At 39.8% G+C, this 22,112-nt stretch overlaps 1 protein-coding gene across 1 annotated transcript in view; it reads left to right on the top strand.

Annotated features, from left to right (window-relative positions):
• LOC136441752 (U4/U6 small nuclear ribonucleoprotein Prp4-like) overlaps nt 1-21,430 on the top strand; it is a 29,930-nt gene extending 8,500 nt beyond the window's left edge. Inside the window, exons 6-16 of the mRNA XM_066438204.1 lie at nt 2,427-2,509; nt 3,198-3,291; nt 3,978-4,072; nt 8,797-8,855; nt 10,623-10,746; nt 11,301-11,390; nt 12,090-12,212; nt 15,176-15,283; nt 16,502-16,620; nt 20,061-20,110; nt 20,472-21,430. Coding sequence (XP_066294301.1) covers nt 2,427-2,509; nt 3,198-3,291; nt 3,978-4,072; nt 8,797-8,855; nt 10,623-10,746; nt 11,301-11,390; nt 12,090-12,212; nt 15,176-15,283; nt 16,502-16,620; nt 20,061-20,110; nt 20,472-20,615 — 1,089 coding nt within the window. The 3' untranslated portion in view covers nt 20,616-21,430. The remainder of the gene's footprint in view (nt 1-2,426; nt 2,510-3,197; nt 3,292-3,977; nt 4,073-8,796; nt 8,856-10,622; nt 10,747-11,300; nt 11,391-12,089; nt 12,213-15,175; nt 15,284-16,501; nt 16,621-20,060; nt 20,111-20,471) is intronic.
• Nucleotides 21,431-22,112: the final 682 nt, after the last annotated feature.

Genomic DNA, 22,112 nt, shown 5'->3' with positions numbered 1-22,112 from the left:
CACAATGAATTCGAGGGACACGGCCTGGCGAAACAAAAAACCTGTATATCAGATATCCGAGTACCTCAGTGATTAGTGCCTTCAGAATTTTTTACATGTATCGTATCAACAATATACAATTTTTTTTACTATTTTAGAAACTAAAAGCCACTGATTTAAGAAAAGCCAAAAATTCTATTTCAGCTATAGGTTGACCTACAGTTACAAGTTGTAGGTCAAAATTAGCACAGATACAGAAAGTATTCATCTACGGAGAATCCGGGAAAACTATCCAAAGATTAAACTAAAATGTGTCTACAATATTCTCCAGTGGATGTACGTAGGAGGTCAATCTTAACATAGGAAGGGGTAAACAGAAGTGTTCCGCAATGCACCTTCTGCACCCTCTATACCCCTGGTATGTGGAGTCCTGATAACCCCAATGCATGCGGACCCTTTGTCTTTATGTACCACATAGTGAATACACAAAATGATTGAGTAAGTAACTTACTGATTGATGTCTTAGAGAACAAATATCAAGAATGTGTAAAACAGCTTTATTCCATACCAAGTTTCCCTGTAAACCCCATGTAGTGCCCTAATTAACATTTTCAATTGTTGTAAGCATTTCATGGCATCTATCCGTGGTTTTCACACAGTGACACTAAGGTGGCCATAGCTCACACCGTAGTGAGACATGATTACCTCACTTATTTCGTATCAGTCCCAAAACACAAAAAATACACATAAAGACCCTTAAGTCACGGCTCCTGTTATACGTGTCCCAAAAAAACAATGTTAGTTGTTGACTCAATGTTTCTCTGGTAAAACCATTCATCAACATTGCCATTGATGGAAGCCCCTTAAAAATGACTAAAATTTAGCAAGATGAAAATTCTGATTTCATTGGTTCTGATAACCCCCTAGTACACCCTCTTAATCTTAATGCTTGATCTTGAACTTTTGGTCTATGAAACGTTGGAAACCATGCTATATGGAAATATAAAAGTTATGTCCATATCTCTAGTGCAATCAGCAGGTAGCTACAGGGATGTTTTCCTAATACAACCATGTGAAAATCCATTATTAACAACAAAGATGACCGTTGCCATGGCAACCAACAGTCAACTGTTACAAAATACTTTTCTAAGTGCCAGGTAGGTTTCTTGCACCTTAAAAAAGTTCAAGAAAAGTCATTCTTATCTCAATCACCAAGTTGCACATGTTTATTTCACCTTCAATTCTGTAGTTGAAATTCTGCTACAATGGAAACAATGGCTTAGTCTCCGGGTCACTGTGGCTCGCCCCATTGAGAACCCAGACTTTTTTTTTAATATGATATTTATAAAGATCTAAACTAGAGCTGTGCTAAAAATCAACAAATTTGAAGTGCCCTTTAAGGAGGTATTGCTTGCTAAAAACGTCAAAAAATGGCGTTTTGTCAATTTTGAAATTTCACAAAAACAGGTCATATTTAAACGTCTGTTGCATCTCACTTCAAAAACATTTCGAGCAACACTTAACATGTTTTTTTTGTTAGGATATGGATAATATAATATGTTAGAGACAGCAACATTTCTATTCATTTGTGCGAGTTACAGTAGGCCAAAGATGGTCCATTTTGAGCGAGAGAGAGGCCTTCACAAGGCGAAAATCCGCCATTTTGAAAAATGGCCGTTACCATGGCAACTGATAACCTCCGACCAAAAACTTTCCCATTTTTGTAGGTTTGGGCCAAGACCCTACCACCACACAAAATCTAAGAAAATTTCATTTTTTGAACTTGGCCACTTTTTCCTCATTTTGCTTGGTTTTTACAGACAGCTGCTCTTAAAGGGGCATATTGTGACATGAACATAAAACAAAATTCTTTGTTTTTGATTATTTTTCTACATCATTAGTTGAATCTACCTTATTACAATGCACAGCAATATTCATCACGTATGGATGCGACTTTGTAGTATCGTGCGAACGTCTTAAAAAAAATTATATACAATCCCCACCACCACTTGACTTGTCCGCCATTTTGTTGAACCATCGCCGAACACGCGATCGAACGTGCAACGTTCTGAAGTTTGATCGCTTGTGGTGATTTTCCTATGACGCTCGATCTCCGACCGTAACCGTCGATTCGATTATTTCTTAGCGTTCTACGCTGGCTTATTTGCGTCCCGCAAGTTAATACGTAACCGCAAGTTAATACGTAAATGAACCAGATTTTACACGTTTTGCGTTTTTTGTCGTTTATTAATGGTGGAAATGTTACAAAATGACGGGAATATGTTGGAAATAAGTAACAAATAAGTTACAAATGTGAATCTTAGTGTAGATCTTTCAAATTCTTACTATTCGTAGTTTTTGCCTACCAGATTCTACAATATGCCCCTTTAAGCACACCTTGTAGAAGTGGTGGATAAAGCTGAATTCAAACTTTTCCCTGTCCACAGTACAACGACACCACATGGTACCATGAGGGGCCACAGAGTCTGAAGGAAGCTAGGATGTTCATAGCTGGCTACTCCATACCAAGGTATAATATATATTATATATTGCAATTTTTCTAATGAGAAAAGGCTCTTCAATATCTTCCAGGACTGATGACATATATACTGTAAATTGTGAAATATTTGTGGCGGTTTCATGTTCACGCTTTTCTAAGTGACTTCTCACTGCAAAATCAACATACTGAAAACGCATGCTGAATATCTTGCATTGCATTAAACTGTTTGTTTCAGTTTTGTTTGTGCAAAGTGTTTAATCTAAGTGCTGCAAACGTAACCGAGTTTACAGTAGACTGAAAATGTAGCTGCAGTTCTGCATTGTGTTTATAACTTGATGTTGCTTAAGACTGTTTTTCAAAATCTTTAATTAAAAAAAAAATTGTGTGTCGTATATATGGCTTTCCTTTGTACTTTATTTTACAAGGAAGATAGTAATCAAAATTCCAAAGAGTAGTGATGCAGATACTAGAAGAACTATCGTAAATTGGAACTCGTTGCCACCAAATACCATAGATATATCATCCTAGACAGCTTTGAACAATGCATGCAGTTAGATATGCAAATGTTAGACGTGACAGGTCGTTCAGTGTAATATAACCAGCTGCTGCCGCGCCACGTGCCTGCAAAGCTGGTGTGTTATGCCGAAGGACGGTTATACAGGCTATATAGATACAGATACTGATATTATATTTGACTCTTTTGTTGATGCCTGTCCAGAGCTAAGAAGAGGCTGGAGAAAGCTTGCGAAGTCAGGGAAATCCCCGCTGCACAGAAAAACGCCAGGATGCAGGAGCTGCACAGACAACTCAGGGTAAATAGAAGCATTGGTTACTGCAAATCTTGAAATGTTTGCCATGGTTCTCTCAACAACAAAATAAGGACACCACAAATATGTGTTTTTTTCTACCTTACTGTTTTGACCATGTATTCAAACCAATGGAAAAAAATCCTTTTCAGTGAAATTAAATTCCGCAAAAATAAATGAACTTACAGTATAACTTCATTAATCTACTACTGCAATAGACTCCAATAGTACATAGGTTATTCGACTTAACATTTTCTTCCACATGTATGCTAAGCTGGTGAGTTGTGATCATACACATTTATAAAGTTATTGTATTTTCATGTTTTAACTATCCATTGATCTAAATATTACATAATACTGTAAATGCAGAAATGTTCGCAAGGATTCGATTTCTCGGTAGCGAGAAATTGGAGTGTTCATGGTAGTTTTGAGTTCTCGTTTGAAACATTAGTAGCGCTACAGTCACACAATGGAACGGCTTTTTTACGGTGGTTTTAAGTTCACGGTAAAGAGTTCACTGTGAAAACCGCAAACATAAAACCACCACATTTCTGCATTAACAGTATTGCAATAAACCATATAAAATGAGAGGTCTCAAGGACCATGTCACAATTTTCAGTCCAGGTATGCTCATTTGTTGTATGTTTTTCCTATGTTGTACAGTTCTCATTTTGTATTTCCTCCATATTCAGGCCCTGACCAACTATGGCAGTCAGATTGGAGACAGTCGACCAATCTCTTTCTGCCAGTTCAGTCCAAACTCCAAACTTCTAGCAACAGCCTCATGGTAGGAAATTGAAATACATATTATAATAACTCCAGGAACTGTTCTTAAAAACTTCCAAGTGACTCCTAAGTAGTGCTGTATACCTAAACTCAGGTTCAGGTCCAGATTCAAGTCCGAAGGTTCAAGTTCAGGTTCATGTCCGGACTTATAAGTCCGAACCTGAACCCATAGCATATGTGTGCTAGAAATAAATTTTTTCGGTTACATGTAAAATTGGATGTTGGCATTAATTTTACATGTTATTTGAAAAGTATGCATGCAAGATTATATATAATCAGTGGTAAACATAAAGCTCAGTAATAAGCACAAGTTTTTGTCTTTTTTATAGCACAAATTTCACGATCTATAGAAGGTTTTAGATGGTTAAGAGCAAATGTCTGTAAGGATCAAACAATGGTGGCAGGGGTCAAAAAATCGATTCGGCTCATATTTTGCACAGTGATAGTACTTGGCCCACTGTCCCTCAAAATAGCTTTCTTTTTGCTCAACACCGATTGTTGCCATGGCAACGGGCCAAACAAGTTTTGGGGCCATTTTCCCTGATTTGGGCATGTCAAAAACAGGAAAATTGGCTCATTTTAGGCCATGATTACGAGCAGATGCTTGAATTTAACGGAAAACAAAAACTGGGCTAACAAGAGCAACTACTCAGCTTTACTAGAATAGCTTGGAAGTTTTCAGAAATCCAAGTTGAAGTGCTTGGGCAACCTCAAAACAATACAGTGTTTGTAGCTTGTGAAAAAAGGTAATTTTGTCCCAACTTTGAAAACGCTGTAAGTCCAAAAGTGGTATTTTGTTTTGCTTGACATTTACATCATATATGCATTCAAGTAATAGCTATCATGTACTAGTTTTCAAATTTTGGCTTCTTTTTTAGTTGTCACGTAACTGTCCTCAGAAGTAGGTCATTTTTTATGTTTGACGAAAAATATGATGTTGGGCCATATCTAAAGCCCAATATATGGGTAAGTAAAAAAAGTGATCTGGTTTAAATTCATGTCAAAGGTAACCCTATGCATGTTCTATCCAATGAGTGGTTGCAAAGGTTGTCGTCTTGTTTCGTTGCTGTGAACTTGTCCCTAAAAGTAGGCCATATTTTCGACAAATGCGGAAATCAACATTTTTGGCTAACTTAGAAGCCCTGAAGATGTCAAAGTAGGATGTTTTTTCAATTCAATCTTTTATCAGATGTCCCCCTGTGTATTGTCTATTTAATGAATGCCTGCAAAGGTTGGTGTCTTGTTTCGTTGCCGTGGACTTGTCCCTAAAAGTAGGCCATATTTTCGACATATGCAGATATCAACATTTTGGGCTAACTTTGAAGCCCTGAAGACGTCAAAGTAGGATGTTTTTTCAATTCAATCTTTTATCAGATGTACCCCTGTGTATTTTCTATGAAATGAATGCCTGCAAAGGTTGGTGTCTTGTTTCGTTGCCGTGGACTTGTCCCTAAAAGTAGGCCATACTTTGCATATATACAGAAACAAGCGTTTTTGGCTATGTTTCAGGCTTTGAAAATGTCAAAGTAGGATGTATTTCTAATTCCATCAACAGAAGTACCCCTGTGTATTGTCTATCAAATGAATATTTTTAAAGGTTGGTGTCTTGTCTCGTTGCAGTGTACTTGAAACGGAAGGTGCATTTAGGTCATATTTCGGAAATAAGCGATTCAAAGGGAGCAAAATCAAAAAATATATGTACATATATATATATATATATATATACACACAGGCTTCTGGCACTATACACCTAACGTACAGTCTATGCACAGTCTGTTGCATATCTGTAAACCACATCAGTATTAAATATCTTACTTTTATCCAAAGATATAAATCATAACCATTTACAAAATGTGCTCATTATCCCTATGCGCATACAGCTTAAGTCTGCTTCCGAGTAAACTCTTCATGTAGTTTACAACATAACAGTAACTGTTGCTCTGTTACTTCTACTTATAATGCCTATTCGAAACAAGGACAGGAACGCACGTATTCTTGAATTTTCGCACAAATGCCGATTTACGTCGATGATCAGATATCCACATCTAAATGTTCACAAATGGACCTCAGAAGTGCGATGCTAAGCTCATACAATTCCTTCCTCATTGCTAAGTCACAAAGCTTGTATGTGTCGTATATAACTGGGTGGCATAGCTGGACTTCATTCATAATGTGCGCCTGTATGTTACTGTTAGCAGATTCTATCGCAGCAGATCTAGAGTCTTGTTCGTCATCCTAGGCGTCTTCTGGAGTTTAACGACGTCTAGGTGCGCGTCTTGAGAAATAACTTGATATTTGCTGACCCGTCAGAAACTCCTGAACCTGGAACAGTCTTTTTCTCAGCCTAGCCGACTGCTGCCCACCCCTGTGTCAGGGACCCCGGCAGCAGTATAATCAAAATACTGGATACTACTACTACTACTAGGGCACGATAATACGGGGAGATCCGCTATACTCTAGTAGGTATGGGGGTAAAATCAGCAAAACCCTTAGGTAATACTCAGAAGTATTTTTGAAGGACAATACATAGTATTACTTCTTTAAGAACTTGGGTTTAGAAATTACTGCATGTTAATTTCTATAATGAAAGCTCATCTGTGTTGGTAGTAATCATAATACAATGCTAAACTTTCTTCCAACACTAAGGTATTCACGGATCGAATTTTCGACGACCACTGTCGCCTTCTTCAGGATCAAATAATGACCAATCACTGCCGAACGTAAACTCGCGAGAGTTACGGACACGTGACTCTATTGACACATGTCACTGCGGATACGTGACGTCAGCAATTGATCAAACGTGCCAGGAAGTTTATAACGCCCACTGTCTCTGTTGAGTGACGGCGAGAGAGAGGGACAAAGGACGCATCACCCTTCCGTACATCAAGACCGTCTCAGAACCCCTGCGCAGAATATTTGCTTCACACGGGATCTCCACCAGCTTCAAACCTACGAACACACTGCGACAGCTTCTCGTGGCGCCGAAGGACAAAACCCCTAGAGAAGAGAAGTGCGGTGTAGTGTACCATATTCCGTGTCAGGGAACCACTAGACAAGGGACTTGTGAAGAATTCTACATTGGTGAGACAGAACGCTCATTGAGAACTAGATTCCTTGAACACAAACGCCCCAGCTCGCATTCGTCTGAAGTCTCTCAACACATCCACATTGAATCTCCGGGCCATACCGTTTCGCTGGACAAAGTCAGAATTCTGGACACTGAACAGGACTACTTTATGAGAGGTATAAAGGAGGCCATATATATCAGGGCACTCCAGCCGTCACTCAACAGAGACAGTGGGCGTTATAAACTTCCTGGCACGTTTGACCAATTGCTGACGTCACGTATCCGCAGTGACATGTGTCAATAGAGTCACGTGTCCGTAACTCTCGCGAGTTTACGTTCGGCAGTGATTGGTCATTATTTGATCCTGAAGAAGGCGACAGTGGTCGTCGAAAATTCGATCCGTGAATACCTTAGTGTTGGAAGAAAGTTTAGCATTGTATTATGTTAATTTCTACATATGTCGAAAAATGTGACCTACTTTTAGGGGCAAGTACACAGCAACGAAACAAGACACCAACCTTTGCAGGCATTCATTTTATAGACAATACACAGGGGTACATCTGATAAAAGATTGAATTGAAAAAAACATCCTACTTTGACATCTTCAGGGCTTCAAAGTTAGCCAAAAATGTTGATTTCCGCATTTGATCGAAAATATGGCCTACTTTTAGGGACAAGTGCACAGCAACGAAACAAGACACCAACCTTTGCAACCACTCATTGGATAGAACATGCATAGGGTTACCTTTGACATAAATTTAAACCAGATCACTTTTTTTACTTACCCATATATTGGGCTTTAGATATGGCCAAACATCATATTTTTCGTCAAACATAAAAAATGACCTACTTCTGAGGACACTTACGTGACAACCAAAAAAGAAGCCAAAATTTGAAAACTAGTACATGATAGCTATAACTTGGATGTATATATGATGTAAATTTCAAGCAAAACAAAACACCACTTTTGGACTTACAGCGTTTCAAAGTTGGGACAAAATTACCTTTTTTCACAAGCTACAAACACTGTATTGTTTTGAGGTTGCCCAAGCACTTCAACTTGGATTTCTGAAAACTTCCAAGCTATTCTAGTAAAGCTGAGTAGTTGCTCTTGTTAGCCCAGTTTTTTTTTTCCTGTTGAATTCAAGCATCTGCTCGTAATCATGTCCTAAAATGAGCCAATTTTCTTGTTTTGACATGCCCAAATCAGGGAAAATGGCCCCAAAACTTGTTTGGCCCGTTGCCATGGCAACAATCGGTGTTGAGCAAAAAGAAAGCTATTTTGAGGGACAGTGGGCCAAGTACTATCACTGTGCAAAATATGAGCCGAATCGATTTTTTGACCCCTGCCACCATTGTTTGATCCTTACAGACATTTGCTCTTAAGAACTCAAGGGCGAATGTAAGCGAGATATTTTTTTGGCAAGTCTGGACTTGGATCCCGACGATTAGGCTTTTTTTTACTTGAACCTAAACATTTTTACAAGTCCAGTTCAGCTCCGGGGTTTAGGTACGCAGCACTACTCCTAAGCGTTGAAACAAATTTGAGAGTGTCAGAAGAAAGAAACAAATAATGCTGTCTTCACGGATACTGTTTTCAACATTGAAGAATGGTATGTTATGACAGTGTTCTAAATACAAACCTGTTGTTTCTTTAGGTCTGGCCTGTGCAAGTTGTGGTCAGTTCCAGACTGTAAGCTTGTCAGAACATTACGAGGTAAGACTGTTTATAAATGTATTTAGTTTGTAATAGCTGTCAAAGTTCAACAACAAGAAGGTATGGATGTGCTCCTCTCCTGAGGTGTCGCCAAAAAAATTTACATCAGAGACACTAGACAAATAAAGCTACATGTAAATAAGTGCCAACCATCAAGAAGTACATGAACTGGTATAAACTTTGTATCTTTTAGACATTTTGTACAAAGTTCTGTTTGTCTTCTAGGTAGGGTGTGTGGTGTTGTCTAAAATTACTGTAAATTCATTTATTTTTGCAATGACTTATTTATGTGTAAGGCAGCCAGAAGTTATGTTTTCCTTCTGACAAACCTCACGACGGTTTGTTGACAGAGTCTCCAAACCGCCTACCTGCTGCAATGTCCGAGGGAAAGGCTAGGAGCCCCGACGATTCATGTCGATGTCGTTTATTCGGCAAAGTCTCTATTCACAAGAACTGGCATGGCACTTGCGGTGTAGAAGAACCCAAACTCGGCCTAGGGCGACTGGGGAAGACGGAAATTCTAAGCCCCAGAGAACGACTAAGATGGGAAGTCGTTCTCCAATCTCCCTTCGATGCGGTGAGCAGTCACCACGGCCCAAAATCTCTGCTTCTCTAACAGTCTCCATTCTTTTATTTCCCATTTTTCCGTGTCCGCCTCTGACCAAATTTGGTCCGAGGAGATATAAAATTCAAACAGCAATTGGTCGACGAAAAGAAGTTTTAGCATTTTCCATTTATCAATCTGGAATTCCCTCTCCGAATTTGATAGACATTTTGAAGGGAAGATCGTGAGCAAGACGTTTCCTGTCTCATAAAACTTGCAATATTGGGGTGACTGAGCTCAAATGGCAGGAAAGCCGAGACGGGTTCGTGTCCTTTGTCAACAGCAAATTTGGGTGCCGGGACTTCCCCAATTCAGCCCTTTGCAATAATCAATAATGTTGGTCAACATAGTTAAAACACAAACAATCTTTGGCAACCAGCTGACAGGATAACAAACAAGGGGAAACATAGGGACTTTCCCGGGGATCTATACCGCAAGGCTTTAGATACATGTGACAGTTCCCTTGACCCTTAATAACCTCTCACGTAAACCAGGAACACACTACACTCGCTACTGTTAATTACCTGTCAGACCAGCGGTAGGTGCAAAGACTAGCTACCGTACGTGCCACTTGTGACAAGTTACCGAGATCACACGAGGTAACATGGTTGCCGGGGTGCATTCACAGAGAGAGGTGCACTACTAACGGATAACATTACATCGTTCACTCAACAGTGCCGTCTAATATTACTGCTACAAGGAAAGAACATCTTCAGTTATCTGTACTGAAAGACAACGGTGCATCTATCATATACATCCCCCTTTACATATGCAGTAGAACTAGAAGGAGAAAGGAGGTATATACTGTGCTTTAAGTTTGCGGTTGAAACAATCCTGTAGGACGGTAGTAATATATTGGAGACACATATTCCCGCTGTCATGAGTTTACAGTGGAGAGCTCACAGCGAAATTAAAACTGCCGCGAGAATTTCATAATTTACTGTACTATGAGACATTTTGTGCAATTTTTTTTTCCACATTTCTTTTGGAGATAACCAGAATGTAGGATGTGCCGTATTCTAAGAAATACATATTTATGTCTTTAACATTTTGTACAAATTCTGTTTGTATTTTCTAGGACACACCCAGAATATAGGATGTGTGCCGTTCTGAGAAATATATGTTTCAGACATTTTGTATAATATTCTGTGTTTATTTTCTAGGACACAACCAGAACGTGGGCTGTGTAGTATTCCACCCCCAGGCCACCCTGACCCTGGAGGACTCTGCCTGCTGCATGGCCTCCTGTAGTGCCGACGGTGCTGTCAAACTGTGGTCTCTGGAAAGGTCGGTACTGGGTCTGAATTGTAGCTGTTGAAATTTTGTAGAAATTTTTGTACCCTATTTCCACACACAAAGGTTAAGCTCTTACCGATCAGTCCTGTTGAAATGTCCTAAAGCCTACGTGACCTGAACGGAAGTATGATGTTAGCAACAGGTCAAACTTTAAAAGGTGCCCGGCAGTTGGTGTCGGCCCCCGCCTCGGCTGAGGAACAGTTGATGTGCTCTAATGTTGCTGACATCATACTTCTGTTCAGGCTAGTATCAGCTAGCAAGGCATCCAGGCGTCTTTTGGACCCCCTACACTAAAATAAGAAGGAAATTAGACACCCTACTTTTGCAGTTTTTAGTTTGCTTATCTGGTTAAAATCCCCCCTCCCCAATTTTTGGATGCCCTGTCTAAAAATTCTAGCTAAAAGCCTGTGTTCAGGTCACGTGACATAGGTTTTGGGTCATTCAGCTTGAGAAGGATCAGAAGACTGACTGTCTGCCAAATGTATGAAATTACTTTCAGTTTTGTAAGGTCATGAACAAGATATATGTTTTTGCTATGTTCCCAGCGATGAACCGGTGGCGAACATCGAGGGCCACGAGGCCAGGGTAGCCAGAGTAGCCTACCATCCATCCGGCAGGTTCCTGGGTACAACATGGTGGGTTCTCAGTTATTATCATCAAATACTGTAATTCTTGTTTCTTTCACTGTAACTTCATGTTCACTGTTTTCATGGTCACCTCTGTACAGTTAACTTATCATCACCGTGAAAAAACCTGTTCTTATTATTTATGATTCCTTCACACATGAAGCTAAAGTTCAGTGAAAATGTCCATTTTCTTTACATCATGAAATTTTGCTACCGTGAAGATGAAGTAGTGAATTACAGGAATTCGCCAAAAATTATTACTCAAGCAACTGGATAAGATTTTGAAACAGTCAGACGTTTCAGACAGCATCCGCTGTCTTTAGTCATTGACTAACGATAGGACTGAGAACACCAGGTTTTATACCAAAACTCTGAATAGATATGTTAATGAGGTAAAGACAATTTAGGATGTCTTGAAGTAGTCTTTAAAAAAAGATTAATTCAAGGCAAAGTTTTATGCCAATAGTTTAATTAGTTACCGTTGTTTAGTACAGTAAAACAGTAACTAAATGTTGCTTGTCCGGGGGTGGGGAGTGGTGGGCAGTGCATTATCCCAGGTGCCTGAAAGTTGAACGCGAAGACCCCCTTTCCTGTTGAGAGCGGTGTTGTACATCCTCTCATATATTGCTTCTCTTACTCCCCGTTCGAACCAGGAATTTACAGGAGATTACAGGAATTGTTTGTCACAAAGTTGTTGTTATTTTGTAGCTATGACAAGTCGTGGAGACTGTGGGACCTGGAGGCCCAGGAGGAGGTGTTACATCAGGAGGGGCACAGTAAGGAGGTGTACGATATCTCCTTCCAGTGTGACGGATCGCTGTGCGCTACATGGTAAGGAAAATACAGCCCTGTATTAGTGTATATGTCAGTTCCTGTATAAAAATACAGTCCTGAAAATACATATAGAATACAACACGGGGTATTCAGTATCACTCAAGGTACCAGCCCGACCGCGGGCGATCCGACCTGCGGGAGGGCTGGGACCGAGGGTGATGCGGAATACACTGTGTTGTATTTTATTTATGTCATACCCCCCGAAAAAACACATATCAATGCAAAATGCGCCTGAAGTTGAGAGAGTGTCCTCGAACAAAAAACAAAAAAAATCGTAACAACATTGATTCCAACCTCCGAGTCCGGTATTCGAATTTTCGACAGCGCCGCACCCGACGCACTTGAAATGCATTCTAAATATTCTATGGAAGCCTGTGTGATTTTGTAGAGCCCTGTGTGATACGGAAAATTATCACATGGTCCGGAACACCCGTATTGAACGTTTTCGCGGCCCAGATATGACATAAAGTCCTGTATATGTACAAACATATACTTACTTACATTACTGCATAAACAAACTTCATTTTAAAGATTTTCTGTGCAATAGACCCCTTTCCAAATACCGCGGCCATTTTGAATCTAGCGCGAGAGCGCTTGGTTCGAGCTCGGGAAAGCGCGGGAAAAGTACACACCCGGTAAGTCCGAGCCAGCGGTAATGGCGTCCTCAATAGAAAGCAGCGTTGAGTCATCTTCGGCGGCGAGATGTTCTCCTCCTCGGTGAAATCCATCGATATATTTGCATGGCACAAGTAGATTATATTGTTGTGGACACTTGGACTCGATATCGGCCAGTAAAATTGTGAATTTCTGCTACTTTTCCACAGTTCCTGCCGGGCTGTTAGCGCGCGCTACAGTGATAGAATGCTAATATGTTTACACCGCGTGCTTGAAGTTTCCCTAGTAATGTTAGCTTAAGTCGAGAAAAATCCCACAAAACATACACTTTTTGGGCTGGGATCCTTATAGCTACTTAGATAGAAATATACAGAATTTTACCGGTCGTGACCGTAATTTTGGACGATGCCAACTTCGCCTGGGAAAACACGCGTTGAGAGGGGGTCGTGTGTTCTGTCCAGCCTTTCCTTCTTTTCTGTCTAGCTTTTCCTTTCTTTCTTGTTACATCTCTCCGCATGGCAATATTTGACATTTCCGCTGAATGCAATCCAACAAAAAAAGACGTGAAAATGTAGGTTTGAGCTTAAGGTCAGTTTGGTTAGGAATTTAGCAGAATTTCGGCGGCTTCTTTTGACGAGTTTTCTGAAATATCAAAACCTAAAGTACGTGAGTGAAGATGGAGTGTTTTCACTTTGCGCCGTAATATCTTAATTTCCGTCGGATGATATTACAGAAACGTGAAAATATGGGCTTGAGGGCTTTACGAGTATAGAAATTTGACGGAACTTCGGTGGCTCCTTTGACTTTGACAATATTTCAGTGCCAAGATTAGCTTGATGAAGTTCGTGAGTGAAAGCAGGGGGCGTGTTTCATTACATCACTTTTCGCGGAAATATTTTAGATTTCCACAGGATGAAACCCCACAAAAAAAGGAAAAATATCGGCATGAGGTCCTTCAGTCCTCAAGTCAGTACTATTTAACGTTTTTCGGGTTCCATCCGGGCAACAGATATCTGAAATATTGCCGCGCAAAATGATTTAAAGAAACGTCAGATACAGTGGAAAACACACCTTCACTCACGTACTTGGAGTCCTCAAGACTAAATTCTTGGCATCCTAAAAGATCGTCAAAAAGCCGCCGGAATGCTGCCAAATTTGTACCCAAAAGGACATTGAACTCAAGCCTATATTTTAACGTTTTGCAGGATTTCATTTGGCGGGAATATAAGATATTGCTGAGCGAAGTCGATGTAACGCTGCACAGAAAACACGCCCCTCCCTCAAACTAACGTAATTTCAAGATGATGTTGGCATTGTCACGACAGCCAAAAGGCTCAAGAGTTATATTCATACCTAAACGTAGCTATAAGGATCCCAGCCCAAAAAGTGTATGTTTTGTGGGATTTTTCTCGACTTAAGCTATCATTACTTGGGAAACTACAAGCACGCGGTGTAAACATATTAGCATTCTATAACTGTAGCGCGCGCTCAACATCCCGGTAGGAACTGTGGAAAAGTAGCAGAAATTCACAATTTTACTGGCCGATATCGAGTCCAAGTGTCCACAACAATATAATCTACTTGTGCCATGCAAATATCGATGGATTTCACCGAGGGGGAGAACATCTCGCCGCCGAAGATGACTCAACGCTGCTTTCTATTGAGGACGCCATTACCGCTGGCTCGGACTTACCGGGTGTGTACTTTTCCCGTACTTTTCCTGCGCTTTCCCGAGCTCGAACCACGCGCTCTCGCGCTAGATTCAAAATGGCCGCGGTATTTGGAAAGGGGTCTATTCTATCTTCTAAGGGGACAAATTTGTAGTTAATTTGTGAACTATTGCTGTCTTTCCAATCTAATCATGCATTATTTGAACAATATATCATACATAGCGTTGTACACATTTGTTATCCTTCCAAATTGTAAAACACCAAATTTCTGATTAGATTAATGAGGTTGCTCACATGTGGTATAAGTGCCTTGAAAGGTTGCTAAACTAATTTTTGTAAAGCATACTGCAGTACGTTGAATATACCAATTCCAATTCTTACTTGTTTTGCATTAGTCAATCAAAGATTAGCGTTTTCACAGCATTTAAACTTGCGGCGTGTTGATTTCATATTTGACGATGTCTCATGACCTTTGACCTTTGTGTCATCAAAATCCGTCCAAACACATTTACAGCCATCTACAGCCCATCGTATCGCATGAATAGAGTTTGTTGGCCCGGTTTTCCCTGATTGAAGACTTCCCAATTTGGACTGTAACTTGTAAACACTTTATCTAGAGTCTCATTACGACCTTTGTGACATCAATCTATATGAACACTGTATTCTTCCTTCCAGCGGCCTGGATGCGTTTGGTCGTGTGTGGGACCTGCGTACAGGCAGGTGTGTCATGTTCCTGGAGGGACACCTGAAGGAGCTGTTCGCCATCGAGTTCTCACCTGACGGGTAGGTGACAGAAATAACCTGCTTTGGGAATAACTGTTAGAACATGGCTGTAAGTCCATCTTTATAGTGGCTCCACTCCAGAGGTGTAGTCAAAAACTGAATTACAGTTACTGCTAGAACATGGCTGTAGGTCAATTTTTATAGTGGCTCCACTCCTGAGGTGTAGTCAAAAACTGAATTACAGTTACTGCTAGAACATGGCTGTAGGTCCATTTTTAAAGTGGCTCCACTCCTGAGGTGTAGTCAAAAACTGTATTACAGTTACTGTTAGAGCATGGCTGTAGGTCCATTTTTATAGTGGCTCCACTCCTGATGTGTATTCAAAAACTGAATTACAGTTACTGTTAGAGCATGGCTGTAGGTCCATTTTTATAGTGGCTCCACTCCAGAGGTGTAGCCAAAAACTAAACTACAGTACCATTCAGTTTCTCCTGTTCGAAAATTACAAAATTCAACATGTACATGAACATACTTCGCTTAAGTAGCCAAAATCTTTTGTTGAGATGTGAAATCATTGACCTGAAAAATGATGGTCCGAATTCGAATTGACTAGTATACAGTCAGGCACTTTGAGGATTGTAAATCTTGAAAAGTAATGTTCACGGTTGTTTTATACATGTACATGTATTTGCCAATTCGTAACAGTGCGAATATGCATTTCCAATATGTCACAGAATTGTTTCAACCACAAACTTATAACTCAGCAAAGACCTTCTCTCCCCTCAAGAGCAAGTCCCTGTGAAAATATAGGAATTTACAGTAATCAGGGCTCAAACTTCTTTTTTGGAAGTAGTGCACCCAACCAAAAAATTAGGTGCACAAAAAAAAATTGTGGGTGCACCACATAAAATAAAGTTGAATGTTGGCAAAACATAAGTTTGATGCTACTGCCTCTCTTAAGAACTTCAATCTCTAATTATATCCAGATTTCAAATTTCAACCAAGCAATACATCAGATAAAGTACAACAAAAGGTTACATTGCTTGTTCTGATTTCAAGGATATTCTATATGCTAGTGTACAAGATATCTAGAGAACCGTTACCCTATAGAGTACAAAAATATCTAGGTGCACCAGTGCACCCACAGTCAAAAATAAGGTACACAGCTCCAATTTAGGGTGCACACAGGTGCACATGCACCCAGTATTTCGAGCCCTGGTCATTGAGTAGCCCTGACAAAAAAATTGTGAACCCATCAGTTTGTTATCTGTTCTGTAGGTATCATGTGGCCACAGGAAGTGCAGATAACACAGCTAAAGTGTGGGACGTGAGACAGAGGAAATGTGTCTACACCATACCCGGACACACCAACCTGGTCTCAGGACTCAAGTTTCAAGGTAAGGGGCTTCTCTGGTTGTAGATATTGGGCACTGTAATTCACTTTGGGGGTGTCCCTGTGGTTGTGGTCTGCGCTTCTGTCACTTACCACATCTGGTTCAAATTATGAGGAGCCAGAAGGCCTGAGTTCGTGCCCGGGTACAAGAGGCGCATTGAGTCATACCAAAGACTTTATAAAAATGGTACATATAACTTATGAAATAGTATGGAAGTTAAACACTGCCCCCTGCTGCAGTGATTGCACCACAGTGTGGTCCAGGGCTATGAAACGGAGATGGGCACCGCCCTATACACCTTATGGTGTGGGAGGATTTTAACTTTTAACTAATTCACTCTATCTTCATGGTAGCAAAATTTCACGGTGTAAGGAAAATAGACATTTTCACTGAACTTAAACTTCACGATGGCAGCAAGTGATTTACAGACGGGATGTGTGAAGGAATCATATATACTAACAAGTTTTTGTCACGGTGATGATAAGTTCATGGTACAGAGGTGACCGTGAAAACAGTGAACATAAAGTTACAGTGAAAGAAACATGAATTACAGTATTTGATACTTTTGTTGGATACTTTATTAAGTCGATTAGCCAACATACAACATTTGTAAGCAGCTAATCTTCCTGGACATACAAGCATAAGACATACCAGCGCTCGTGAGTGCGACTCGCATACAACATGTATGCGACCAGTTTTTTGAGAATGCGACTAGATTTAAAATCACGGTCGCACGGTGCGACAACAAAAAATTAAGACCTGCGCCAGGATAATGGCTGCAGAACTAAGCGGTATAAAGCTAAAAATATTCCAACCCTACCGCGAAAATCGTCCGAGAATTTTCTATCATGTTCCCACGCCCGCGGTACAAAAACTATCCGTTCCTAGTGGCAAAATTACCCATAGAAATAAAGGATATAAGTTTCTCTCCTTTGTGATGTATTTGTTTGAGTTGTAAAATGTTTCAAACGCCAGAAATTGCCGATGAAAGTGAGCGCTAGCCATGCTAGCGGCCGTGCGCTTCTGGACGGCCGCCATGATGTTTTTAGACCGCAGCAGAATGACACGCCCGTTTCCTGCGGTCATTTTTACACCTGTTCAATCGATGATTTTTACGACCAAAAATCAATGAATCAATTCAAGTGGAGTTTTATCCCCTAAACTAGTAAATTTTCTTTTTGTTACCGTTATCATTCCAAAGCTCATGACCTGCCCGTCATTATGGTGCTATTTTCATTTTGCTGCGGTCTAGGACGAATCACAAAGCTTTTTCCATGTGGTCGGCCTGTCATTGGATGGCCGCGCCGCGCGGTCCTGACGCGCGAAATTTGAACTGCGCGTTTCAAAGGAACCGAAAGTATTTGACTGGGCCGGCACAAACATATATTTTTGATACTATTGAGCAAGAATTTCAAGGATATTAATTAAAAGTATTTTGGATTGTTTGTAGACAGAGGGTGGGGGTGAAAAAAATCCCTGTAAAAATGTTGAACGTGAACTGCCAGCAGTGGAGTTTAAAATCATGGAATTTGACTTTATTTGTTTTGGTCATGAAACCAATATAGTTATCTATTTATTTGTCATTTAATGTTATGTGAATCATCACTTGCCTTGTTCCAAGTTGAAAATACCATTGTGTATTTTTTCACTTGTTGAACTTGAGGCACCGTGGCCCCCGGACAGGGGTCAGCCGGGTAACCTATAGGCTATGCCCAATTTTTCTAAAAATCCCACATACTAGTATCATTTAGCATGTAGGAAGGTATTGAATGAATTGAATTGGCAAACTAAGGCTTTTTTCTTTTATGATCTATTCAAATGCTTTATTCCCGGTTGTTAACATTGATTAATACTATTAATAGGAGTATTACTTGGTATGGCCAAGACTTTTGCTTGTTCTTCCAACTTTTTGTAGTGGTGCTCCTAGATTTTTGCTGGTGCTCCTGACTTTTTTGAGTTAGGAGCACAGTGCTCCTAGGTCTAAAAGTTAGTCTGGAGCCCTGCATACAAAGTACATAAAAGTCATTACAGCTAGTAGTTAAATTCTACATCTAATCAAATTGATTTATTTATATACCTGAGAAGAACATTAAACTCTGGACACTAGACATTGTTACCTTCGCCGAGAAGGTTATGCAGAGGGTAGCGTTTGTCTGTTTGTCTGTCTGTTTGTAGTGGCACAGAATAACTCAAGAACGCCTTGATGGATTGTCTTGGTATTTGGTATGTTGGTAGGTTTTGATGAGACCTAAAAACGATTAGATTTTGGGCCCCCTAGCGGCTTCTTACGGTACTGCAGCGGAACTTCCTGGTTTGATATCTCGTGTTCTGGACATGCTATGGAAGTTATTTTTGAGTGGTAGATAGATCTTTGGACAGAGAATAAGTGGTGTGGGTTTAGGCCCCCTAGCGGCTTTTTTGGAACTGCAGGAGCAGGTTTTGCGTTTGACTTTGAAAGGGAATAACTCAAGAAGGGCTTGATGGATGGTAATGATTTTTGGTAGGTAGATAGCTTGAGTGATGATGTACATGATTAGACACCTCTTATGCAAATCAGTATCTAATTTGCATAATTAATGAGGAAAGTTTATACATCCGCCAAATTCCATGATAGGACTCTGAAACATGTGACATATGTAACTGAGGAAGAGAGAATATTAATTGATATGAACTATGCAAATTAAGACCTCATTTGCATAATTAATGAGGAAATACTATAACAAGATGGGCTTGATGGATGGTCATTATGTTTGGTATGTAGATAGCTTGTGTGATGCTAAGTATGATTGGACAATAATTATGCAAATCATATTCTAATTTGCATAATTAATGAGGCAACTTTAGAAATCCACTTTGTTCCATGATATGACTATTCAAATTGTAACTGAGGAAGAGAGAAATGTTTATAGATAGAAAATATGCTAATGTGGGCTAATTTGCATACTTAATGAGTAACTTCTCTAATTCCACACTGGCAAATGACGGCAATTTCATACATTCAATCCTTTTTTTGGCATCGGGACGTTATGTGAATGTAAAAATCGTTGAATCAAATTATGCTGATAAGGGCCTCATTTGCATAATTAATGCAAAATATCAGCATAACCTTCTTTGTTGAGCTCATAATTTGTTAAGCTCATACTTTGGACATGTTATATTTTAAGACAATCAACTGGTATGATTTATAATTGATGAGAAACACTCCTAATACATCAGTCATAAAGGTTAAAATCATTTGGCGAAGGAATGAGGTCGTGGAACTCTAGTTTTTTATTGTTGAGGAAAATCCTAACAATAAGTATACTTCATACCTATGCCATGTAGTTCTCAAGGGTGTTTAATTTTAGAACAGTTGTTTAAAGATCTGTGCGAAGAATAAGGAAATAGAATCAAGAAAAGACGTTTAGTAGATGTTAATTGTATGTTGTGTGTATCCTATCCAGGTTCAGAAGGACAATATCTGGTCACAGCTTCTTTTGACTGCACAGCAAAGGTAAGTTATCACATGTACATTGTAGTTTACAGTCTTTCTTAGGCAAAATGTAGTTTGCAAAATATAGATAGATTTCTATTTCTGTCACCTCTAATATGGTCTAAATGATAGACCATTTTCTTTATAGCTAATAATGTATTTCTATTATTTTCCATAATGCTTTTGATACACCCTTACTTTCTCATTGTGTACCTTTTGGCACCAAATATAATTTTGGAAAGTAGGAAGAATGTTACTTAAGTCAATTATCCCTAACTGTGCTGTGATTGGCTGTTGGTAATTAAATTCTTTCTAACTGTGCTGTGATTGGCTGTTGTTAATTGAATTTTCCTAACTGCGCTCTGATTGGCTGTTGCTCCAGGTCTGGGCCCATCCCGGTTGGTCGCCTCTGAAGACCCTTGCAGGACACGAAGGGAAGCTGATGTCAGTCGACATTTCTCCCGATAGCAAGTTCATTGCTACTTCGTCATACGACCGCACGTATAAACTCTGGGCGGCTGAATGATCCTGGTTTTCACATTAAAGAAAAGCTACACAAAAAATCGAAAATCCTACTATACTATGCTAAAATATACCCCAAAGTCACATAAATCCGTCATAGTTCTGGGATCTTCCATCGTTTGCAACTTATGCCGTGCTGACGCCTTCTCACCTGATGATTGAATCATATGACGTCAGTGTTCTAAATTTCCCCAACAGAATGAATAGTGCTTTTCAAACTGGCTTTCCTGAGGATTGATTTCGAGGAACTTTCAGAATTCAAAGCCCACTAACTCTCCAATTCACTCAAAAGCTCCTTGACCTCCATCCTCACGAAAGCCAGTTTGAAAAGCACTATTCATTCTGTTTGGGAAATTCAGAACACTGACCTCATATAATTTAATCATCAGGCGAGAAGGCGTCAGCACGGCATAAGTTGCAAACGGTGGAAAATCCCAGAACTATGACGGACTCATGTGAAACAACTTGAAGTAAGAACTTGACTTTGGGATATATCAATCATGTTATAGTAGGCTTTTCGATTTTTGTTAGCTTTCCTTTAAAAGGGAGGGTAACTGGGAAGTATTAGCAAGCCTTATTCCATTTCTATTTTAGCTATGATACATATACTAACAGATTTGAAAAAATCTAAAACATATGTATTGTTTTCTGTCAAAAAAGACCCACTCATATTACACTCATATTTTTATGTGTGATGAAAAGATGAATCTGACATGGCAAGTTGTTATAGACCAATTATTAAGAACCCAGAATTAAGAGAAAGCGAGATATACATTTAACTTGTATGTAGAAGGCAATGAAATCATTGTTGAAACTAAACAGCATTGGTGGGTACAGAAAGAAGCTCTCTATGCATTTTGTTGTTGTTTATTGGTCAGAAATAACCCGTGCAATGGCAGCCAGTGCTGAATTTCTGCAGGGTTTACAATCACATAATACACAACAGATACATATTTGCTCCACACCTGCACTTTGTGGAACTGTCGCAAGGGTCTGGGTGGCTGCCATTCGGCGTCAGCAGGTGACCGCAATACGACCTTCCCAAGGGAAGTCACGTACCCATTCAGAACTGGGTGGAGTGAGGAATGTCGTGTCAAGTGCCTTTCCCAAGGGCACAACATCGGGGCATAGCAGTGGTTTTGAACCCGGAACCTCTCGGTTCTGGGCAAAACACCCTACCGATTGCGCCACACGATACCACTATTTGTTTCAAAGTCTAGCCATGAATGTATCATATGATGACATCACCACTTGTTAACTAGGAACTGATTTCTGTTGGGAGATAAATCCATTCAACGACAATGTCCCTGCTAAATTTGAAAATGTTGTAGCATACCATCTATTTTTATATGGGACTTTAATAGCAGAGAAGTACCATGCAAACATGTACATGTATGCTACTTACATGTAAGCTGATGAAAAAAAGTGTGACAACAAGAGGATAATATTGTTACAGTAGCAATATTGTACAACTGTGACATAACAACAACTGTCACAACTT

The sequence above is a fragment of the Branchiostoma lanceolatum genome, chromosome 9 (assembly GCF_035083965.1).
Source record: "Branchiostoma lanceolatum isolate klBraLanc5 chromosome 9, klBraLanc5.hap2, whole genome shotgun sequence".
In the NCBI taxonomy this organism is placed as follows: domain Eukaryota; kingdom Metazoa; phylum Chordata; class Leptocardii; order Amphioxiformes; family Branchiostomatidae; genus Branchiostoma; species Branchiostoma lanceolatum.
The sequence above is the reverse complement of the archived record's forward strand: the minus strand, read 5'-3'. Positions and strand labels throughout refer to the sequence as shown.